Source organism: Gopherus flavomarginatus, chromosome 3, assembly GCF_025201925.1.
Source record: "Gopherus flavomarginatus isolate rGopFla2 chromosome 3, rGopFla2.mat.asm, whole genome shotgun sequence".
In the NCBI taxonomy this organism is placed as follows: domain Eukaryota; kingdom Metazoa; phylum Chordata; order Testudines; family Testudinidae; genus Gopherus; species Gopherus flavomarginatus.
The window spans coordinates 918,805-940,996 of record NC_066619.1 but is presented as its reverse complement, the minus strand read 5'-3'; the positions used below and the strand labels follow the sequence as shown (position 1 = coordinate 940,996).

Here is a 22,192-nt window from a genome sequence, read left to right as displayed (position 1 = left end):
GGTGTCTCACAACGGCAGAGGAGAAGGTGGAAGGAGGTGTGTTTCTTACTGGCAAACATGGGTAGAGCCCTGCGCTTATACAAAATTTGTATCTGCATCTGTGTTATGTGGATATCTGCAGATTTGCAGTACTCTAGATACAAATTTGTATCCGCATCCAGTCTGCAAAAATGGTCCGTGGACATTTGCATCCCCAGATGCGGATATCCGTGGGGCTTTAGACATGGGGTACCCCAGAGAGAGAGAGAGAGTGGAGTAGGGAGACCTGCAGGCAGCCCCTACCCTACTGCTACAGCTGCTTATGACTGTATCCATTTTGCCGACTTGCAGGAGCGGCTGTAGCATATTTTGGAAAGGGAGCAATGACACAGACTCCGGCATGGAGTTTCCCTCCAGCTGACAAAGTGTCATAGCTGCTAAACATGGTGGGTTGCTCTTGGCCTAGTTCCTCTGATACTTTTCAACAGGGTGGATGAAAATCAACAAAAAATAAAAAAAAATTGATTTTTTTTATTTAAATGAGATTTTGTTGATAAAATGCTTTTTGAGGAAAAACCTGTCTAAAGATAGTTTTAATTAAGATACATTATAGCTCAAAGATATCTCATCATGGAATAAGGATTGTAAATTCTAACTCTATAGCATGAGACAATATATCCATGTCATGTTTAAGAAAAGTTTTGTCAATGAGTTCCAATCGTTCATGGATTAGCCACCCAATTTTATGGGGTTCCAGGGACTTCTGTGTATATTATTTAGGTTAATCTTTCTATCTATCCAATGGGACTCAGTGCTCAGTCTAAAACAGTGGTTCCCAACCTTTTCATCTGGTGGGCGCCAGACGAAGGACCGTGGCAGCGGTGGAGCATCCACCAAAATGCCGCCGAATTTCTGCTGCGTTTCGGCGGTGACGCCTTTTGATGACGTCACTTGCCCCCAATGCATCCGACGAAGTGGGTATTCACCCACGAAAGCTCATGCTCCAAAACGTCTGTTAGTCTATAAGGTGCCACAGGATTCTTTGGTGCATCATCAAGAGGCGTCACTGCTGAAACGCCGCAGAAATTCGGCTGCATTTCGGCGGATGCTCCACCACCGGCCAGGACGTGGCCTCATTTAGATGCCCCTGCGGGCGCCATGACGCCCGTAGGCACCGCTTTGGGGACCCCTGGTCCAGAAGATACTATCAGAGATGCTTAATTTTGCAAGTCTCAAACTGTGGATTTGTGTCTCCAGAGATAATGTGCTTGTTAACAGCAAAAATGTTTTAAAATATATAGAGGCGAGAAATAACAGACCTCAACCCTCTTGTCCCTCTGCAAATTTGTGTACACAGAGTCAATCCCTTACCTCTCTCTAAAAGTGCAAAGTTTCAAAAAGTTCAATGAATAGAAGATTGCTGGGGCAGAATAGATCTGGACAAGGAGAAGAAGTCTGGAGATAAATGTAAGAAGGGAGGAACAGCGAGTAGAAACAAAAGTGAAACTGTTTGAACAGCATATTCCAGAAATCTTGAGGTCTTTCTGAGTGTAGCCTTCATTGATTTGAGATCTACCCGTACCATTCTCTCACTAGAAGGGAAAACTTATAATGGCAGCAGGCCATAAAAGAAACCCAGTTTGGGAATATTTTAATGAAGTTCTTCTACCTGTGGGTAAGAGGCATGCGTGTAAAATGCAAACAGTGCAACAAGGAAATGCAAGGCCTGGTTGCCCGAATGAAACAACATCACGAGAAGTGTTCCTTCTCAGGAGGAAGCTGCATTGAAGATGATGAAAGGAACATGTCTGAACATGCAGGATCTTCAGGTTAGTAAACTTTTTTATTTCCTACTTCTTTCTTAGGGACTCCCTGTCTTCCTTCTGGACTATTCTTGAACTCTCATGTTTGAGCAAAAAATATAGTTGTTACTCTATGGTACTTTTTTTAGATGCAGTTGTGATAAATAAATAGCTGAAATAGGCAGATCTTCCTTTTACAATTTCACCTTTAAAGTAGTACCGAGTGTCAGTGAATGCAATGAGTAATACTAAATGAACAGAATGGTGGTAATAATTAAATAACTGCATTGACTTATTTTGTTTAGGAGAATCCATCCTCAACATACAGGATTCTGAAGACTATCTACCTTCAAGATCACCATTTTCTATAGTTTCACAGTTATCTGCCAATGATAGTGTTTCAGTCACATTGCCACAGTATATCACCTCCAGCAAAAAGGAAAAAAAAATCTCCGTGATCCAGAAACAACCATAGATAAGTTTGGGATAAGAACCAGCAGATTACAAAAAGAGCTAATTGATGAAAAAATTGTCCAGTTTGTTTGTGCAACAAACTCTCCTTTCCATATGATTGAGAACCCACACTTCATTAACATGTTTCAGTCATTAAGACCAGGTTACAATCCACCCAACAGAGCAGATGTCGCAGACAAATTGCTGGATAAAGTGATGAAAGAGAAATTGAGCAGTGTGCAAAAGGTCTAAAGGGTAAAATTGTTAACCTGAGTTTTGATGATGGAGCAGTGTCCACAATGATCCTGTTGTATGTGCTTGTGTAACAACAGAATAAAGGAATGTCTTCCTTACCAAAACCACTGATACATCAGGAAATGCACACACAGCGGAATACTTACAAGAAGTAGCAGTAAAAACTATAACAAACTGTGAAAAAGGACAGAGTTAAATTACAAGCATTAAAAAAACGAATGGGACAAGCACTATTTCCAGCTCATTTTCTTGCAAATATTCTCAATACTCGGTACCAGGGTCAAACCTTAACTGCTGAAGAAGAGGAGTTGCGTATGACATGGACATCCAGCAATCATCCCTCCATAATGCCAACTATAATAAACTTAAGTATCAGGGGGTAGCCGTGATAGTCTGGATCTGTAAAAGCGGCAAAGAGTCCTGTGGCATCTTATAGACTAACAGACATATTGGAGCATGTCATGCATCCAACAAAGTGGGTATTCACCCACGAAAGCTCAGGCTCCACTTTGTTGGATGCATGACATGCTCCAATATGTCTGTTAGTCTATAAGATGCCACAGGACTCTCTTTGCTGCTTATAATAAACTTCAGAGCTAGGGGTGAACCATTCAAGAAATATGTTTGTTGATGATATTTTAAAGAAAGTCACACCAGTGAACTGGTGGAAGTCAATTAAGCTCTTGGATTCAGAGACTGTTGAAGTGATAATCTCACTTTTAACAGCAGTGTAGAAAGAATATTTTCTTCCTTTGGACTAATTTATTCAAAACTGAGAAATTGTTTGGGACCTGAAGAAGCAGGAAAGCTTGTTTTTCTTTTCCAGATTATGAACAAACAGGAAGATGAAAGTGAAGATGACTGAGTTAGCTGCAGAGGCCAATATTTTAAGTTTCTCATGTTGACCTAGTCAATTTAAATTTTGTTTTAATATTTCATTTAACTATTTTAGTTAAAAACAATTTTAACAAAAACAAACCTGATTTTTAAAAACTTGAACGTTTAACTGAATTCAAAAATTCATATGCTTGTTTTGTTAAAATATTATATGTTTGCTGTTGAAGAAAAAAATCCAGAATACATGACATTGTTGTTTTTACTTAAATAAAACACTTTAAAATGTCTCTCTGGTGGTGATCTCCTAATACAGGATGGCAAGAAAATCCTCCAAATATTAATGATTATCTGTTGAATTGGAGATAGTTTACCTCCTAATGACTTCATAAATATCTTCAGTTATCTTTGGTAAATGAAATAACCAATCATTCATTTTCTGATATAGCTGTAAAATTAATCTGAAAAGTTTTCAAAATAAATCACTTTAAGAATGTATAGCGTGTACCTTCTAAAAATGAAACCTACCTCTATCTCTGAGTTGTGAAGAATATGTATTAAGGTTATAACAACCAACAAGAATGCCCTTTTATGTAGGAATCCATGATTAAATTGAGTCTTCCTGACTACTGATTTAAATCAGTTTGATTTAAATCTCATCCACCTTGCTTTTCAATGGTGAAAGTGACAACCAAATTAATGGTGTTGAACTCGAATTCATTTGCAAATTGAACACCATTAATTTGGGTTTGAATAGGGACTGGGAGTGGCTGGCTCATTACAGAAGCAGCTTTGCCTCTCCTGGGATTGACACCTCCTTGTCTATTATTGGGAGTGGACTACGTCCACCTGAGTGAATTGGCCCTGTCAACTCTGGTTCTCCACTTGTGAGGTAACTCCCTTCTCTTCATGTGTCAGTATAACAATGCCTGCATCTGTAACTTTCACTCCAGGCATCTGAAGAAGTGAGGTTTTTTTTTAACCCACAAAAGCTTATGCCCAAATAAATCTGTTAGTCTTTAAGGTGCCACCAAACTCCTTGTTGTTTTTGTGGATACAGACTAACACGGCTACCCCCTGATGCTTGTCCTGAACACATTAGATTTGGCTCAGAAGATCTCATAGGCTGAGTTCAGCGAGGACCTTCTTTGCATTTTTCTCTGTGGATTATGATCCTGTTGACCCACTCCGCAGTTAGCAGGCCAGGAAGGGCAGGGCGGTCGTTACTACCAAGAATATGCAGAGCTATAATAGTTAACACTAAGGATATAAACAGGGGAGGGGATAGATAGGAATGAAGTTACCCCACACTGGCCTGCACAGGATTCAGACACCTTCCCCAGAAGCAGCTGGTGTGGGCCTCTCCTGGGGACACGCTGCTGAGCTGGGGACTGTTTGTCTGCTCCAGTATAGCCGTTTCTGAGTCCTGTGGCTGCCTTGTACCCGTTCGCCAGGCTGAGATCCCCTGTTCTGTTGGCGGTAACCGTGCTCACCAGCGTGATGTCTGAGTGTGCAAAGCAGGGATGAGCCCAGTGCTCAGAGCCAGGGGGCTGAGGGGCAATCCTGGCTCTGGCACTACGTGCTGTGTGACCTTGTGCAAGACCCTTCCCCTTTCTATCATGACTAGCCCTGTTCAACCAATGGAAAGATGCCCTGGCCTATCTCTGGCACAGGGAGGGTTCATTAGTTAATATCTGTCTAGTGCTCAGAAAGTGCTCCCCCTTTCCCCCTCCCTCCCCAGGAAAGCCCTTAAGGTCAGTTCTGCATCCCCCTGCCCTGCTTCCAAGGCCAGTGCCCTAGAGCCTTGTGGGCGGTTGTCGGGTGTTACAGACCCAGGACCAGTGTCTCTCTGGAGTCAGGGCAGGTGACTCTGTGGCCACATACAACCTTGTTCAAGTCATGCCATACAGCCTATACAAGGCCACCTGCACGGGGTGCCCACTGAGCAGGATGTGAATGTGTCCCTGTGACGTTATTGATATAAACTGGGACCATATAGAACATGGGTTGCAACCAAGGTCCTGTAGTGGCACCAGATCTTATGTAAAGGGGGTCATATAAGGTGTCTAAGACCGAGTTATGAGTTACTGGTTATGATTATGCTGTCTGTATGTCTCTATCATTTTGTAGTTAAAGTTGTAAGTATTGGCTCTATACTGTCTATATTTCAAACTTGTGCTGTGTTACTGGGAAAGATCCCAGACAAGTGGGCGTTAGCTCTGCTTAACCTGCTTGATGGCCCATTAAGGACCATCACCTACACAATTGTCCCATCGAGAGAAGGCAGTTACGCCCTGTGACTCAGCAGGGTGTGCAGAAACTGGCCCATGTGACTGCAAACTCCATTTTGCTGTAATTTTCTACAGTAAGAACAAAGAAGTGTTCTTACACCTGGAAGTGCCTATATAAGGCTGATGCCTCATCTCCATTTTGTCTTCAATCCTGCTTCTTACCTCTGGAGGGACTTTGCTACAAACAGAAGCTCTGCACAAAGGACTGAATGACCCATCCCAGCTGGGGATGTTCTCCATAAACTTGATTGGAACCTGCAGTTTACTCCATCACTGCTATAAGCCTGAACTAAGAACTTTGCCATTACTGTATGGAATTGATTCCATTTAACCAATTCTAGCTCTCATCTCTACCTTTTTCCCTTTATGAATAAACCTTTAGATTTTAGATTCTAAAGGATTGGCAACAGCGTGATTTGTGGGTAAGATCTGATGTGTATATTGACCTGGGTCTGGGGCTTGGTCCTTTGGGATCGAGAGAACCTTTTTCTTTTACTGGGGTGTTGGTTTTCATAACCATTCATCCCAGGACGGGTGGCACTGGTGGTGACACTGGGAGACTGGAGTGTCTAAGGAAATTGCTTGTGTAACTTGTGGTTAGCCAGTGGGGTGAAACCGAAGTCCTTTTTGTCTGGCTGGTTTGGTTTGCTTTAGAGGTGGAAAAACCCCAGCCTTGGGCAGTGACTGCCCTGTTTGAGCAATTGGTCCTAAATTGGCACTCTCAGTTGGGTCCCGCCAGAACCGCATCGTCACAGTCCCCACCACTGATGGCCAGGGCATGTGTTCCTGGTTTAGTCAATATTGTATTTGCTGCTTTGGGTTTCCTGCAGCCCCTCTTCAGGCTGGGGCGAGCAGACCCAGATTCAGTCTCTCTCCGCACACACCCAGCCTCTGGTGTCTCACCATAAATTACGATTTCTCTGCCCAGGCTTGTCCCTTCCCAGGCTGGAGGGGCCAACCTGAAGCCGGCTCATCATCTGTCTTTGAGGAAACCGGGCTTGTATTTTCAGTAATTCCTTTTAAACAGCATTTTGGTTCTATCTCAGATAGGAAATGCTGTCAGATGCCATTCCCAGGAGCATTCCACTTGTCATGGCCAGGCCCCACTCTGGCCGTGTTCCATCTTGGACTTGTTCTGTTCACATCTGCCTGTACACTGCAGAACCTTCCGATAGGGAAAAGTTATCTGATTGGCACAGCCCAGGGCTGTACAGAGCCATGTTTGCTTTAGTTATGTAGCACCTAAAGGGCACTTTACAAGTCCTATGAGGCAAGGTTTGAAACGGGGATGGGCTGCATCAGTTCAAACCATGCTGCACTGGTCATGCCTGACCAACCTAATCGCCTTACTGGCTCTGTGGATTGGGGAAAGCGGTGGATGTGATCTATCTTGACTTTAGCAAAGCTTTTGATACGGTCTCCCACAGTATTCTTGCCAGCAAGTTAAAGAAGTATGGATTGGATGAATGGACTATAAGGTGGATAGAAAGCTGGCTAGATTGTCGGGATCAACGGCTCCATGTCTAGTTGGCAGCCAGTATCAAGCGGAGTGTCCCAGGGGTCGGTCCTGGGGCCAGTTTTGTTCAACATCTTTATCAGTGATCTGGATGAATTGCACCCTCAGCAAGTTCTCAGATGACACTAAGCTGGGGGGAGAGGTAGATGCGCTGGAGGGTAGGGATAGGGGTCCAGAGTGACCTAGACAAATTGCAGGACTGGGTCAAAAGAAATCTGATGAGGTTCAACAGGGACAAGTGCAGAGTCCTGCACTTAGGACAGAAGAATCCCATGCACTGCTACAAGCTGGGGACCAAGTGGCTAAGCAGCAGTTCTGCAGAAAAGGACCTAGCGGTTACAATGGATGAGAAGCTGGATATGAGTCAGCAGTGTGCCCTTGTTGCCAAGAAGGCTAGTGGCATATTGGGCTGTATAAGTAGGGGCGTTGCCAGCAGATAGAGGGAAGTAACTATTCCCCTCTATTCGGCACTGGTGAGGCCACATCTGGAGCACTGTGTCCAGTTTTGGTCCCACCACTGCAGAAGAGATGGGGAAAATTGGAGAGAGTCCAGCGGAGGGTAAAAAAAATGAATAGGGAACTGGAGCACATGACCTGTGAGGAGAGGCTGAGGGAACTGGGATTGTTCAGTCTGCAGAAGCGAAGGATGAGGGGGGCTTTGATAGCTGCTTTCAACTACCTGAAGGGGGGTTCCAAAGAGGATGGATCTAGACTGTTCTCAGTGGTACCAGATGACAGAACAAGGAGCAATGGTCTCAAGCTGCAGTGGGGGAGGTTTAGGTTGGATATTAGTAAAAACTTTTTCACTAGGAGAGTGGTGAAGCACTGGAATGGGTTCCCTAAGGAGATGGTGGAATCTCCTTCCTTAGAGGTTTTTAAGGTCAGGCTTGACAAAGCCCTGGCTGGGATGGTTTAGTTGGGAATTGGTCCTGCTTTGAGCAGGGGGCTGAACTAGATACCTCCTGAGGTCCCTTCCAACCCTGATATTCTATGAACTGTGCTGCCCCAGTGCCTGGACTCTCCCTCTAGACAAAACACCACTGATGAAGGTGATAACGGGAGGGCAAGGTTCACATCAGCATGTGTGTACATAACCTTCCCAGTGCCAGCAATCTGTGCTTGATCTGCAGTCTCTGGCTCGGCACTGGTCTATCAGCTCCCTGTGCGGGGGCCAGTAATAATCTGGATGTACAATGCCAAGTTTGCTGTTGGGTCTTATCATGCCTGTCAAACCAACCTGACAGAGTAACAAGCCTTGTGGATGAGGGGAAGCGGTAGATGTGATATATCTTGATTTTAGTAAATTTTTGATACTGTCTCGCATGACCTCCTCATAAACAATCCAAATGGAGCTACTATAAGGTGGGTGCAAAACTGATTGGAAAACCGTTCCCAGACAGTACTTATCAGTGGTTCACAGTCATGCTGGAAGGGCATAGTGAGTAGGGTCCTGCAGGGATCAGTTCTGGGTCCAGTTCTGTTCAATGTCTTCATCAATGATTTAGATAATGATGTAGAGAGCACACTTATAAAGTTTGTGGATGATACCAAGCTGGGAGGGGTTGCAAATATTTTGGAGAACAGAATTAAAATTCAAAACGATCTGGACAAACTGGAGAAATGGTCTGAAGTAAATAGGATGAAATGCAGAGTGCTCCACTTAGGAAGGAACAATCAGTTGCACACGTACAAAATGGGCAATGACTGCCTAGGAAGGAGCACTGTGGAAAGGGATCTGGGGGTCAGAGGGGCTCACAAACTAAATAGGAGTCAGCAGTGTAACGCTGCTGCGAAAAAAGCAAACATCATTCTGGGATGTATCAGCAGGAGTGTTGTGAGCAAGACACAAGAAGTCATTCTTCCACTCTACTCTGTGCTGATTAGGCATCAACTGGAGTATTGAGTCCAGTTCTGGACGCCACATTTCAGGAAAGATGTGGACAAATTGGAGAGAGTCCAGAGAAGAGCAATAAAAATATTAAATGTCTAGAAAACATGACCTATGAGGGAAGATTGAAAACCTGGGTTTGTTTAGTCTGGAGAAGAGAAGACTGAGAGGGGACATGATAACAGTTTTCAAGTACATACAAGGTTGTTACAAGGAGGAGGGAGAAAAATTGTTCACGTTAACCTCTGAGGGTAGGAGAAGCAGCAATGGGCTTAAACTGCAGCCAGGGAGATTTAGGTTGGACATTAGGAAAACCTTCCTGCCTGTCAGCGTGGTTAAACACTGGAATAAATTGCCTATGGAGGTTGTGGAATCTCCATCATTGGGGATTTTGAAGAGCAGGATGGACAAACACCTGTCAGGGATGGTCTAGGAAGGATGACAGAAGAGATGTCCCCCATCATCTCGGGCATTGGCACTCTCACTGAAGGACTGTCTGGATATGTGGACTCTCTACTCAGACCTTATGCCACCAGCACTCCCAGCTATCTCCGTGACACCACTGATTTCCTGAGGAAACTACAATGCATTGGTGACCTCCCAGAAAACACCATCCTAGCCACCATGGACGTAGAGGCTCTCTACACAAACATCCCACACACAGATGGAATACAGGCTGTCAGGAACAGTATCCCTGATGATGCCACAGCACAACTGGCTGCTGAGTTCTGTGTCTTTATCCTCACACACAACTATTTCAAATTTGATGACAATATATATCTCCAGATCAGTGGCACCGCTATGGGCACTCGCATGGCCCTACAATATGCCAATATTTTTATGGCCAACCTGGAACAACGCTTCCTGAGCTCTCGTCCACTCACGCCCCTTCTCTACCTATGCTACATTGATGACATCTTCATCATCTGGACCCATGGGAAGGAGACTCTGGAAAAATTCCACCACGATTTCAACAGCTTCCACCCCACCATCAGCCTCAGCCTGGACCAATCTACACGGGAGGTCCACTTCCTAGACACCACAGTGCAAATAAGTGATGGTCACATTACCACCACCCTATACCAAAAACCTACGGACCGCTATGCCAACCTTCATGCCTCCAGCTTCCATCCCGGGCACATCACACGATCCATTGTCTACAGCCAAGCACTAAGGTACAACCGCATCTGCTCTAACCCCTCAGACAGAGACCAACACCTACAAAATCTCCACCAAGCATTCTCAAAACTACAACACCTGCACGAGGAAATAAGGAAACAGATCAACAGAGCCAGACGTGTACCCAGAAGCCTCCTACTGCAAGACAAACCCAAGAAAGAAAACAACAGGACTCCACTGGCCATCACATACAGTCCCCAGCTAAAACCTCTCCAACGCATCATCAGGGATCTACAACCCATCCTGGACAATGATCCCACACTTTCACAGGCCTTGGGTGGCAGGCCAGTCCTTGCCCACAGGCAACCTGCCAACCTGAAACATATTCTCACCAGCAACTGCACACTGCACCATAGGAACTCCAGCTCAGGAACCAATCCATGCAACAAACCTCGATGCCAACTCTGCCCACATATCTACACCAGCGACACCATCACAGGACCTAACCAGATCAGCCACACCATCACCGGTTCATTCACCTGCACGTCCACCAATGTAATATACGCCATCATATGCCAGCAATGCCCCTCTGCTATGTACATTGGCCAAACTGGACAGTTGCTACGAAAAAGGATAAACGGACACAAATCAGATATTAGAAATGGCAATATACAAAAACCTGTAGGAGAACACTTCAATCTCCCTGGCCACACTATAGCAAACCTTAAGGTGGCCATCCTGCAGCAAAAAAACTTCAGGACCAGACTTCAAAGAGAAACTGCTGAGCTTCAGTTCATCTGCAAATTTGACACCATCAGCTCAGGATTAAACAAAGACTGTGAATGGCTTGCCAACTATAAAACCAGTTTCTCCTTCCTTGGTTTTCTCACCTCAACTGCTAGAACAGGGCCTCATCCTCCCTGATTCAACTACCTCATTATCTCTAGCTTGCCTGCATATATATATATATATATATATATATATATATATATATATACATACATACATACATACACACCTGCCCCTGGAAATTTCCACTTCATGCATCTGACGAAGTGGGTATTCACCCACGAAAGCTCATGCTCCAAAATGTCTGTTAGTCTATAAGGTGCCACAGGATTCGTTGCTGCTTTTACAGATCCAGACTAACACGGCTACCCCTCTGATACTTGACCCCTTCTCCTAGCTTTCCCAGGCCGCCCAGGTTATACCCAGGGTTAAAGCCGGCGGAAGAGAGAGAGAGAGAGAGGGCGAGGGGCCATAAAGACCCCCTGGCACCTCCCTTTAACCTCTCTCCCTGCATTCCCTGGTTCTGTGGTGACATCCAGGGAGTCTGGTAGCCGAGAAGGCAGGGGCTTAGTCCTGCCTTGAGTGCAGGGGACTGGACTAGAGACCTCTCGAAGTCCCTTCCAGTTCTGTGATTCTGTGCTAAATATGGCACTGGTGCAGCTGCTGTCAGACTCCTGTGTCCAGATCTGGTGCCCATGGTTCAAAAAGGATGTTGATAAATTGCAGAAGGTTCGGAGAAGAGCAACAAGAATGATTAGAGAATTAGAAACCCGGCCTTGTGGTGACAGACTCAAAGAGTACAATATATTTAGCTTGACAAAGAGAAGGTTAAGTGGTGACTTGACTCCAGTCTGTGTGTATCTAGATGGGGAACAGAAAGACAAGGTGTCGAGTATCAGAGGGGGAGCCGTGTTAGTCTGGATCTGTAAAAAGCAACATAAAGTCCTGTGGCACCTTATAGACTAGGAGACGCGTTGGAGCATAAGCTCTTGTGGGTGAGTACCCACTTCGTCAGATGCACGACAGCTTATCCTCCGATATGTCTGTTAGTCAGAAAGACGAGGCCGGGAGGTGATATCTTGTATTCTCACCAATGGAAGTTGGTCCAAAGAAAGCTACACTGCATATATGGGGAACAAATGCTAAGAATGGAGTGCTCATCCGTCTGGTAGAGACAAGTATCAGAGGGGTAGCCGTGTTAGTCTGGATCTGTAAAAGCAGCAAAGAATCCTGTGGCACCTTATAGACTAACAGACATTTTGGAGCATGAGCCTTCGTGGGTGAATACCCACTTCGTCAGATGCATGTAGTGGAAATTTCCAGGGGCAGGTATATATATGCAGGCAAGCTAGAGATAATGAGGTAGTTCAATCAGGGAGGATGAGGCCCTGTTCTAGCAGTTGAGGGGTGAAAACCAAGAGAGGAGAAACTGGTTTTGTAGTTGGCAAGCCATTCACAGTCTTTGTTTAATCCTGAGCTGATGGTGTCAAATTTGCAGATGAACTGAAGCTCAGCAGTTTCTCTTTGAAGTCTGGTCCTGAAGTTTTTTTGCTGCAGGATGGCCACCTTAAGGTCTGCTATTGTGTGGCCAGGAAGGTTGAAATGCTCTCCTACAGGTTTTTGTATATTGCCATTGCTAATATCTGATTTGTGTCCGTTTATCCTTTTCCGTAGAGACTGTCCAGTTTGGCCGATGTACATAGCAGAGGGGCATTGCTGGCATATGATGGCGTATATTACATTGGTGGATGTGCAGGTGAATGAACCGGTGATGGTGTGGCTGATCTGGTTAGGTCCTGTGATGGTGTCGCTGGTGTAGATATGTGGGCAGAGTTGGCATCAAGGTTTGTTGCATGGATTGGTTCCTGAGCTGGAGTTCCTATGGTGCGGTGTGCAGTTACTGGTGAGAATATGTTTCAGGTTGGCAGGTTGCCTGTGGGCGAGGACTGGCCTGCCACCCAAGGCCTGTGAAAGTGTGGGATCATTGTCCAGGATGGGTTGTAGATCCCTGATGATGCGTTGGAGAGGTTTTAGCTGGGGACTGTATGTGATGGCCAGTGGAGTCCTGTTGGTTTGTTTCTTGGGTTTGTCTTGCAGTAGGAGGCTTCTGGGTACACGTCTAAGCCTCCTACTGTGAATGGCTTGCCAATTACAAAACCAGTTTCTCCTCCCTTGGTTTTCACCCCTCAACTGCTAGAAAAGGGCCTCATCCTCCCTGATTGAACTACCTCATTATCTCTAGCTTGCCTGCATATATATACCTGCCCCTGGAAATTTCCACTACATGCATCTGACGAAGTGGGTATCACCCACGAAAGCTCATGCTCCAAAATGTCTGTTAGTCTATAAGGTGCCACAGGATTCTTTGCTCCTCTAGTAGAGACAGATACAATATGATCCAGTGGCTGAAAGCTGAAGCTAGACAACTTCAGACAGGAAATCAGGGGTACTTTTTTGACAGGGAGGGTAATTAACCATTAGAACAGCTGACCAAAGGTGGTTGTGGAGTCTCCATCACTGGCAACTTTTAAACCAAGTTGGAATGTTTTTCTAAAACATCTGCTCTGGGAATTATTTTGGGGAAGTTTTCTGGCCTGGGCCGTGCAGGGGGTTGGACCAGTCCTAGGACCTGTGCCGTGCAGGGGGTCGGACCGATCCTAGGGCCTGTACCGTGCAGGGATCGGACCGGGCCCAGGCCCTGTGCCGTGCGGGGGGCTCAGACCGGGCCCAGGTCCAGGCTCAGGCTCAGGCCCTGTGCCGTGCGGGGGGCTCGGACCGGTCCCAGGCTCAGGCCCTGTTCCGTGCAGGGGGCTCGGACCAGTCCCAGGCCCTGTTCCGTGCAGGGGGCTCGGACCGGTCCCAGGCCCTGTTCCGTGCTGGGTGTTGGACCGGTCCCAGGCCCTGTTCCGTGCTGGGTGTTGGACCGGTCCTAGGCCCTGTGCCATGCAGGGGTCAGACTAGACAATCTCAATTGTCCCTTCTGGCTTTGGAATCTCTGAGGTAATAATGACAATGGAGGCACCAGGCTGGAAACAGCCTCTCCAACAGCTGCCTCATCTCCCTTTCATCCCAAGGCTCCATCATGCTTCTTGACCTGTTGGCTGCTCCCTACGTCCTCCCTTGGCCTCTGTACCCTGGTCTCCTCACAGTTCTCCTCTTGCCCTGATCACTTCTTCTGTGTGTTCTCAGCCGGCGACGACTCCTCCCTCCTGCGGGCTCTGGGCTTGTTTCCCTTCTCTCGGCGGCTCAGCACTTGCCCCACGCTACCAAGGCCCTCCTGCCTCCTTCCTAGCACTGCGCTCTCCAGCCTTGGCTCTGGTCTTGTGGGGGACGGGAGGAGGGTGGTGCTTGGTTTTGCCCTGCCCTGGGGCTGTGGGGTGTGTCTCACTTGGCCAGACAGTGCCTTTCGAGTGCGTGGTGTGATCCTGCCACGTGCTGTGCTGCGGTCTGACCTGTCAGGCTGCTTGGGACCCCAGCCGACTCGTTCCCCACATTGGGCCTGGGCAAGTTTGCCCAGGGCCCCTTGTGTTCCCTTCCCCTTGGGCGGGCTGGGGCCATGACCCGCTGGGGCCCTTCTCAGGTCTCCCTTCCCCTCAGCAGATATTTGCGGTGGTGGTACAGGAAGACACACGTGGAGAAGAAGTGTCCCGTCATCGACCTGTTCAACCCGCTCCCCCTGCGTCAGATCTACGGTGAGCTGCCAACCCACCCAGGAGGGCCCCGTGGGGGGGAGTAGGGTCGCTCTGGTGCACTGAAGCTGGCTGGAGTCTCCTGGGGCCTGAGGTTCGGGGAGGCAGGTGGGAAGATGCCACGGTTCCCCCAGGGCTGAAGGTTTAGAGGAGGCAGTTGTGGATGGGGGGATGCTGGTGTGGACAGAACAGGAGACACACCAAGGCTGCTGCTGTGGGGCTACCCCGGGTGGGGGGCACATGGCAAGGCAGGTGAGTTCTGTGGGTAACCCTGAGTGCGAGTGGGGGCTGCGGGGGCTACCAGAGGGGGCAGGTGCTGTGGGGGTTATCCCCGGGGGGCGGGTGCTGTGGGGGTTATCCCCGGGGGGCGGGTGCTGTGGAGGTCATCCCTGGAGGTGGGTGCTGGGGCAGGTGCTGTGGGGATTACCCTAGGGGGCAGGTGCTGTGGTGCGGGTGGCTGCTATAGGGTGGATGCTGTGGGGTGGGTGAGTGCTGTGAGGGTTACCAGAGGGATCAGGTGTGGTGGGTCAGGTGGGTGCTGCAGGGGGTCCCCTGGGGGGCGGTGCTGCGGGGCAGGCAGGTGCTGCAGGAGGTACCCTGGGGGCAGGTGTTATGGGACACGCAGGTGCTGCAGGAGGTACCCTGGGGGGCAGGTGTTACAGGACAGGTGGGTGCTGCAGAGGGTCCCCTGGGGGGCAGGTGCTGTGTGGCAGGCAGCTGCTGCAGGGCAGGCACGTGCTGCAGGAGGTACCCTGGTGGCAGGTGTTACGGGACAGGTGGGTGCTGCAGAGGGTACCCTGGGGGCAGGTGCTGTGAGGTGAGTGGATGCTGTGAGGGTTATCCCAAGGGGCAGGTGCTGCGGGGGGTTACCCTGGGGGCAGATGTTGCGGGGCAGGCAGGTGCTGCAGGAGGTACCCTGGGGGCAGATGCTGCAGGGTCGATGCCGCGGGGCAGGTGGGTTCTGTGAGGGTTCTCCCAGGGGGCAGGTGCTGCAGGGCAGGCAGGTGCTGCAGGAGGTACCCTGGTGGCAGGTGTTATGGGACAGGCAGGTGCTGCAGGAGGTACCCTGGGGGCAGGTGTTACGGGACAGGTGGGTGCTGTAGGGGGTCCCCTGGGGGGCAGGTGCTGCGGGGCAGGCAGGTATTGCAGGAGGTATCCTGGGGGCAGGTGTTGCAGGAGGTACCCTGGGGGCAGGTGTTATGGGACAGGCGGGTGCTATAGGAGGTACCCTGGGGCAGGTGTTACGGGACAGATGGGTGCTGCAGGAGGTACCCTGGGGGCAGGTGCTGCGGGGCAGGCAGGTGCTGCAGGAGGTACCCTGGTGGCAGGTGTTATGGGACAGGTGGGTGCTGCAGAGGGTCCCCTGGGGGCAGGTGCTGTGGGGTGAGTGGATGCTGTGAGGGTTCTCCCAGGGGGAAGGTGCTGCAGGGCAGGCAGGTGCTGCAGGGGGTACCCTGGGGTCAGCTGTTATGGGACAGGTGGGTGCTGCAGGGGATCCCCTGGGGGGCAGGTGTTACGGGACAGGTGGGTGCTGCAGAGGGTACCCTGGGGGCAGGTGTTATGGGACAGGTGGGTGCTGCAGGGGGTACCCTGGAGGCAGGTGCTGTGGGGTGGGTGGATGCTGTGAGGGTTATCCCAAGGGGCAGGTGCTGCAGGAGGTACCCTGGGGGCAGGTGTTATGGGACAGGCGGGTGCTGCAGGGGGTACCCTGGGGGCAGGTGCTGTGGAGTGGGTGGATGCTGTGAGGGTTATCCCAAGGGGCAGGTGCTGCAGGGGGTACCCTGGGGGCAGGTGTTATGGGACAGGCGGGTGCTGTAAGGGGTCCCCTGGGGGCAGGTGCTGTGAGGTGGGTGGATGCTGTGAGGGTTATCCCAAGGGGCAGGTGCTGCGGGGGGTTACCCTGGGGGTGGACTGAGTGGAGCTCAGCCTCCCCTGCACCGTGCATGTGCTCCCAAGTCCCGCTAGCCCCTCTCTCGTGCCAGGCTCCTGCAGGAAGAAGTGAATCTGCTGTTTTGTCTCTCTAACAGGGTGCCCGCTGGGTGGGTTTGGGGGAGGTACCATCACACGAGGCTGGCGGGGAGAGTTCTGTCGATGGCAGTTGAATCCCGGAGTGTACCACTATAAGACAGTCGTAGCAGACCAGGTGGGTGTGTGTTTGCATCGCAGGCTGTGGCATCCTCCCGCCTGGTCCCCTGGCAAGCCCTTTCCTCCGCGGAGTTTGGCGCATTATCCACGTTAGGCAGTGCAGCCCGAAGGCCCAGTTTCCCCTCTGCACCCAGGGGTAAGGAAAGGAAGTGTGGGCATGGCTCCATCCCACCCCCTACTGCCATGCAGCCACCTCTGAGGTGGAACGTGGCAGCTGCTAATCAGCACTGTGCAATGAGGTAGAGGAGGAGGCCGAGAGAAACGCGTAGTTCTGGCAGCATGGGCCATGGAGCGGCTCCCAGCAGTCATGCCGGCAGGGTCGCTGCTGCCCAGCCCTGGGTCGTTCGCTCCTCACACAGCCGCTCAGGGACCACATTTGCCAATTATTCTGTCAGGGTGACGTCAGCAGCGAGCGAGTGACAGATCAGCACAGCAATGGGAGGGGCTGGGAGCCTGGGGTCCTGAGCGGCCCGGACTGCACAGGGCTTCAGGGCTAGTGAGCATGGAGCCTGCCCAGGATGGGACACGGGGGGATGTGCTGCAGCCCCACCCGGTACTGCCAGTTCCTTTCACTCCTGTCCTAATCTGACCCCATGGGCTGGCAGAGGAGTCACAACAGGATCTGGGGCTGGCCTGGGAGCCTCTGCCATGGCCCCTGGGACTGCAGAGTTGGCTGGACAGGCAGAGTGGGCTCAGCCGAGTTGGGGCTGAGCCGAGATGCTGGAGTGAAGGCCCCAATGCCCGGGAAAGGGGCCAAGGGCTCTTTGTGGAGCACGCCTCATCAGCAGCTCAATGTTACGGCTTTGCAATAGAGCTGACGCATCCTATAAAACCCACAATGAGCTGCCTGCACACAGGCCTGAGGCGCTGACCCTGGCACAGGACCAAGCTTTCAGAGCCTCACCTGCACAGCAGCAGGAGTGAGGGCGGCTGCAGCAGCTCCGTGCCCCCCAGTGCCAGCAGGACACAGCCGTGCTGGGAGCCGGCCGGGTGGGAGGCTGTCTGCAGAAGTGATTCATCTGATTTGTGTTCTGTGCAGCCTCAGCAAGCTAAGCAGCCATGTAGCGGCTGGATGCAGGTTCCCAGTGCTCCTATTTTCAGTGAGCTCTTCCCTCGAGGTTCTGGTGGCTCCTCTGCCGCCTCCAGCATGACTTTGTTCCCTCTGGTGCAGGGTCCCTCCTGAGGCCTGGGTTGGCTGGCCCATGCTCAGATCTTTTGGGCAGCCTCCCTATGAATGCACTCTGGGCCTTCGTTCCTCCCTGTGAGAGCCCGGCCACCCACCCCTATGAGCCAACCTAGGGCTGGTGAGTGGCTGCCCAGGGAGACGGATGGTCTGTGGGGTGAGCAGGACTCGGGTCATTTAGGGCCTATAGGTCAAATCCAGCTCTTTGAGCTGCCCCGGGCAGCCAGTGCTGGGAGGGTTCTGCTGCCGGAGTTGAAACAGTCCCGGCTCTCGGGGCGGCTGCCCAGCGTTCCCATCGCAGTGCTCTGTGCTCTCCTCCTCTCCCAGTTCACCGTCTGCTTGCGCCGGAAGGGACGGACCGTTTACCAGCAGGTCCTGTCTGTGGAGAGACCCAGCGTGCTGCAGGGCTGGAACTGGGGCTACTGCAGCCACTACGCCTTCTACCATGCCCTGTACCCTCGGGCCTGGACGGTCTACCAGCTCCCTGGGCAGGACGTGGTGCTCACCTGCCGGCAGGTCAGCCCGATCATCCCACACAACTACCAGGTGAGGTTCCCCCTTCTTCAGCCTTCATCCCTGCCTCTGGCAGGGCCTTACCCAGCATAGTCACTGTCCTCATCATGGGGGGCCTGCTTCTCCTGGCCTCGACCAGAGGGACAGTGCAGAGCGACACAAGGTATTGGGAATGGAGCCTGGAGTTCCCAGCTGGCAGATAAAGCAGCAGGCCTGGTGCCTGGGGGATGGTCTCAGACACAGCCTGGGCAGCAGGACTAGTGCTTTGGAGTATGGCATGGGAGAAGCCTCCATCCTGCCATGACCCAGATCCCTCTCATCCTGTCACCAGCAGGTGTTTCCTTATCCACCTCTGCTTATCACTCCATTGCCTCGCCCTGCCCTGTGGCCTCGCAGTAGCTCTGCCTGGTCTTTGGCCCTGGTTATCAGTCCCAGATAGAAGATAAGGCATAGAGTGGCTGGGAAGTTCCTGAGGACTCTGGGTGAGAGGTGAGAGTTGGAAACCTGCCTGGGGAAAGCTGCACTGACAGGCTCCAGCCAGCTGGGCTGTGTTCTCCCAAAGCTGGAGTGGAGTGGGAGTGATGGGCTGGTCTGCCCTGCTCCCTGCTGCAGGTACCCGGCTGTGTGCAGGGGCCGTTGTTCCTTTATAAACAGAATGGGGGGGGAGGGTCAGCGATGGGCAGCGAGAACAGAGAATGGTCTCCAGCAGAGAGAGATTGGATGGCAGGGGCCGTTGCCCTTGAGTGTAGCTGAATCAGGGTGGGGGAGATGAAATCACAGAAGAATGACGGGGAGGGGAAGGTGCAGCAGAAGCATCTGCTCGCCCTGTCTCATAGCCGAGGAACGAGTACACATTCACAATGGATAAAAGGAAATGCTTTCCAACGTGTTGTGCAATTATCCTGTGAAACTCACTGCCACTGGATGGTGCTGGGACCAAGAGCTCAGCAGGATTCAAGGCGGGATTGGACATTCATATCGGTAACAACGTCCAGTGTTACAAAATTAAATGCTATAAATGCTCCTGCTCCAGGATTTAGGGGAAGAGGCTTCCTCCAGGCAGATTATCACAGCCTGAGACGGCGTGATGCTGCACCGGATGGAGGGTTGAGTCTGCAGCAGCCTGTGGCTGATGGAACTGGGTCTCCTAGCTCAGGCAGTCGCGTTACATAGACCATCTGCTGCTTGGTCCAGGATACTGGACTAGATGAGCCAGGCCCCATCTGGCAGCCTCTACGAGCTTGCGTGTCATACAGCAGCACCTCGGGGCGGTGGGTGTTACAGAGCCTCAGGGAAGGGCTCAGACCCTGGCCCAGGGAGTTGAGTCGGACTGGCCAGACGAGTGAGAAGGGGAGACAGCACTCCAGCAAGGTGGTCGGCTGGTAAGCTGCCAAAGCCGGTTAGTTCTGGGGCTTCCCCAGCAAGGCAGGAATGCGGCCGGGCTGGGGTGAGGGCTGCTTGGCTCACAACTGCGGGGCTTTCTTCCTTCCTCATTTCTATCTCATGTTCTGTTCCCCTCCAGTTTGCCCCTCCTGCCAGAGGGGAGTGTGACAGGGCAGGGCCCCCTGTGAAGTCTCGCACCCCAAGGTTTTTTCTCCGGCAGTTCTCACCCGCCTGTCCCCTTTTTGCTCTGCTGTTTCAGACCCTTTGAGCTCCCCTTTTTACCTGTTCCTGGTGCCTGTCCCTGACCTAGATACAGCCCTCTTCCCATTGGGCTATGGCCCAGCCTCGCTGCCCAGCTGCCTGTGTCTGGGGCTGCAGAGGCTCCAGGGCGTTGTCTCTGGCGCTGCCCCCGCAGAGGGGGCCTGATGCCACTGTTGTTAGCCCATGGGGGTGTTTGACTGTCCTGCCCCAGGGTATGCTCCCAACAGCTTCTGGCTGCCCTCCCCTCCCCATGGCCAGTCTCAGCTGGGCCCCAGCCCAGCTCACCCTCGCCACAGGAGACTTCAGCAGCGATGCTGTTGATTAGCTGGAATCGCTCAGGTCCAGCTGCTCCCCAGGCCGGGGAAGCTGCCGCAGAAGGAGTGTGATTTCCCCCAATTCCCCGCAAGTGCAGGCAGCCGTTGATGCAGCCCCATGTGTAATGCAGCTGAGCGCTGCCTAGCTCCAGGCCTGTCCTCGCCGGCCCAGCCTCGGGTCAGCCCTATGCATGGGCGTGAGGCTGCCTAGCTCCCGGCCTGTCCTCGCCGGCCCAGCCTCGGGTCAGCCCCGTGCGTGGGCGTGAGGCTGCCTAGCTCCCGGCCTGTCCTCGCCGGCCCAGCCTAGGGTCAGCCCAGCTCCCTGCCTGTCCTCGCCGGCCCAGCCTCGGGTCAGCCCCGTGCGTGGGCGTGAGGCTGCCTAGCTCCTGGCCTGTCCTCGCCGGCCTAGCCTAGGGTCAGCCCAGCTCCCTGCCTGTCCTCGCCGGCCCAGCCTCGGGTCAGCCCCGTGCATGGGCGTGAGGCTTCCTAGCTCCCGGCCTGTCCTCGCCGGCCCAGCCTCGGGTCAGCCCCGTGCGTGGGCGTGAGGCTGCCTAGCTCCCGGCCTGTCCTCGCCGGCCCAGCCTAGGGTCAGCCCAGCTCCCGGCCTGTCCTCGCCAGCCCAGCCTCGGGTCAGCCCCGTGCGTGGGCGTGAGGCTGCCTAGCTCCCGGCCTGTCCTCGCCGGCCCAGCCTAGGGTCAGCCCAGCTCCCGGCCTGTCCTCGCCGGCCCAGCCTCGGGTCAGCCCCGTGCGTGGGCGTGAGGCTTCCTAGCTCCCGGCCTGTCCTCGCCGGCCCAGCCTCGGGTCAGCCCCTATGCGTGGGCGTGAGGCTGCCTGGCTCCCGGCCTGTCCTCGCCAGCCCCACCTCGGGTCAGCCCCGTGCGTGGGCGTGAGGCTGCCTAGCTCCCTGCCTGTCCTCGCTGGCCCAGCCTTGAGTCAGCCCGTGTGTGAGCGTGAGGCTGCCCTACTGATGTACCTGTCCCGGCACTGCCCCCAGAGCGCTTTGGTTTAATGGCTCCAGGCGCACCAGTCGCCCTCAGGGCCTTTACCTCTTTGTTTCCAGCACCATGGGCATGTGTTCCTGGTGCTGCTTGGTGCAGAGCTGTCCTGCAGCACTGGAGCCCTGTGCTCTGGGCCCTGAGCCCTCCGCCACTCGCTATAGCAAAGGAGTCCCCAGGCCTTGCTGCATCGGCCCCGTTGCTCCCCTTGCAGCGGCGCGGCCCAGCCAGCTCCTCGTGGTGCAGGGACGGGATGCTCTGAGCCGTTTGCCTGGCAGGCTCTGAGCTGCGCGCACCTGGTGTCTGTTTCCCCAGGACACCAGCCTGCCCGTGGGAGTGTTCGTCTGGGAGCTGGAGAATGGCAGTGACGAGGCCGTGGACGTCTCCATCATGCTCACCCTGCGGAATGGCATGGGCACCAAGGAGGACAAGAGGGGGGGGCCACTGGAATGAGCCCTTCAGCCTGGAGAAGGAGGGCGCACGGGTCTCGGGAGTCCTGCTGCATCACTCCAGCCCCATGAACCCCTACACCCTCGCCATCTCTGCCAAGGAGCAGGTAGAGGGCAGGCTGGGGAGCACGCGCGTCTGTCTCTGCTGGCAGAGGCTTGACACCTGCAGGATTTGGGTTCTGGGGAGGTTTGTGCCCCTCAGTCTGCCCTTTCCTGATCCCAGCACCTGACTCTCCAACTACAGCCATATCTGTGGGCAGCTGCTGCAGGCCCCAGCCTTGGAGCTTAAGAGCTGGGCTTTGGAATTTGCTCTGCAGCCGCTCGGGAGCCAGTG

At 52.4% G+C, this 22,192-nt stretch overlaps 1 protein-coding gene across 1 annotated transcript in view; it reads left to right on the top strand.

Moving 5' to 3' along the window:
• The window catches only part of GBA2 (glucosylceramidase beta 2), a 52,932-nt gene that overhangs the window by 6,114 nt on the left and 24,626 nt on the right, over window positions 1-22,192 (top strand). The window contains 5 exon segments of the mRNA XM_050943572.1: window positions 14,527-14,618; window positions 16,643-16,758; window positions 18,271-18,489; window positions 21,725-21,838; window positions 21,840-21,965. Of these exon segments, the coding sequence (XP_050799529.1) occupies window positions 14,527-14,618; window positions 16,643-16,758; window positions 18,271-18,489; window positions 21,725-21,838; window positions 21,840-21,965 (667 nt within the window).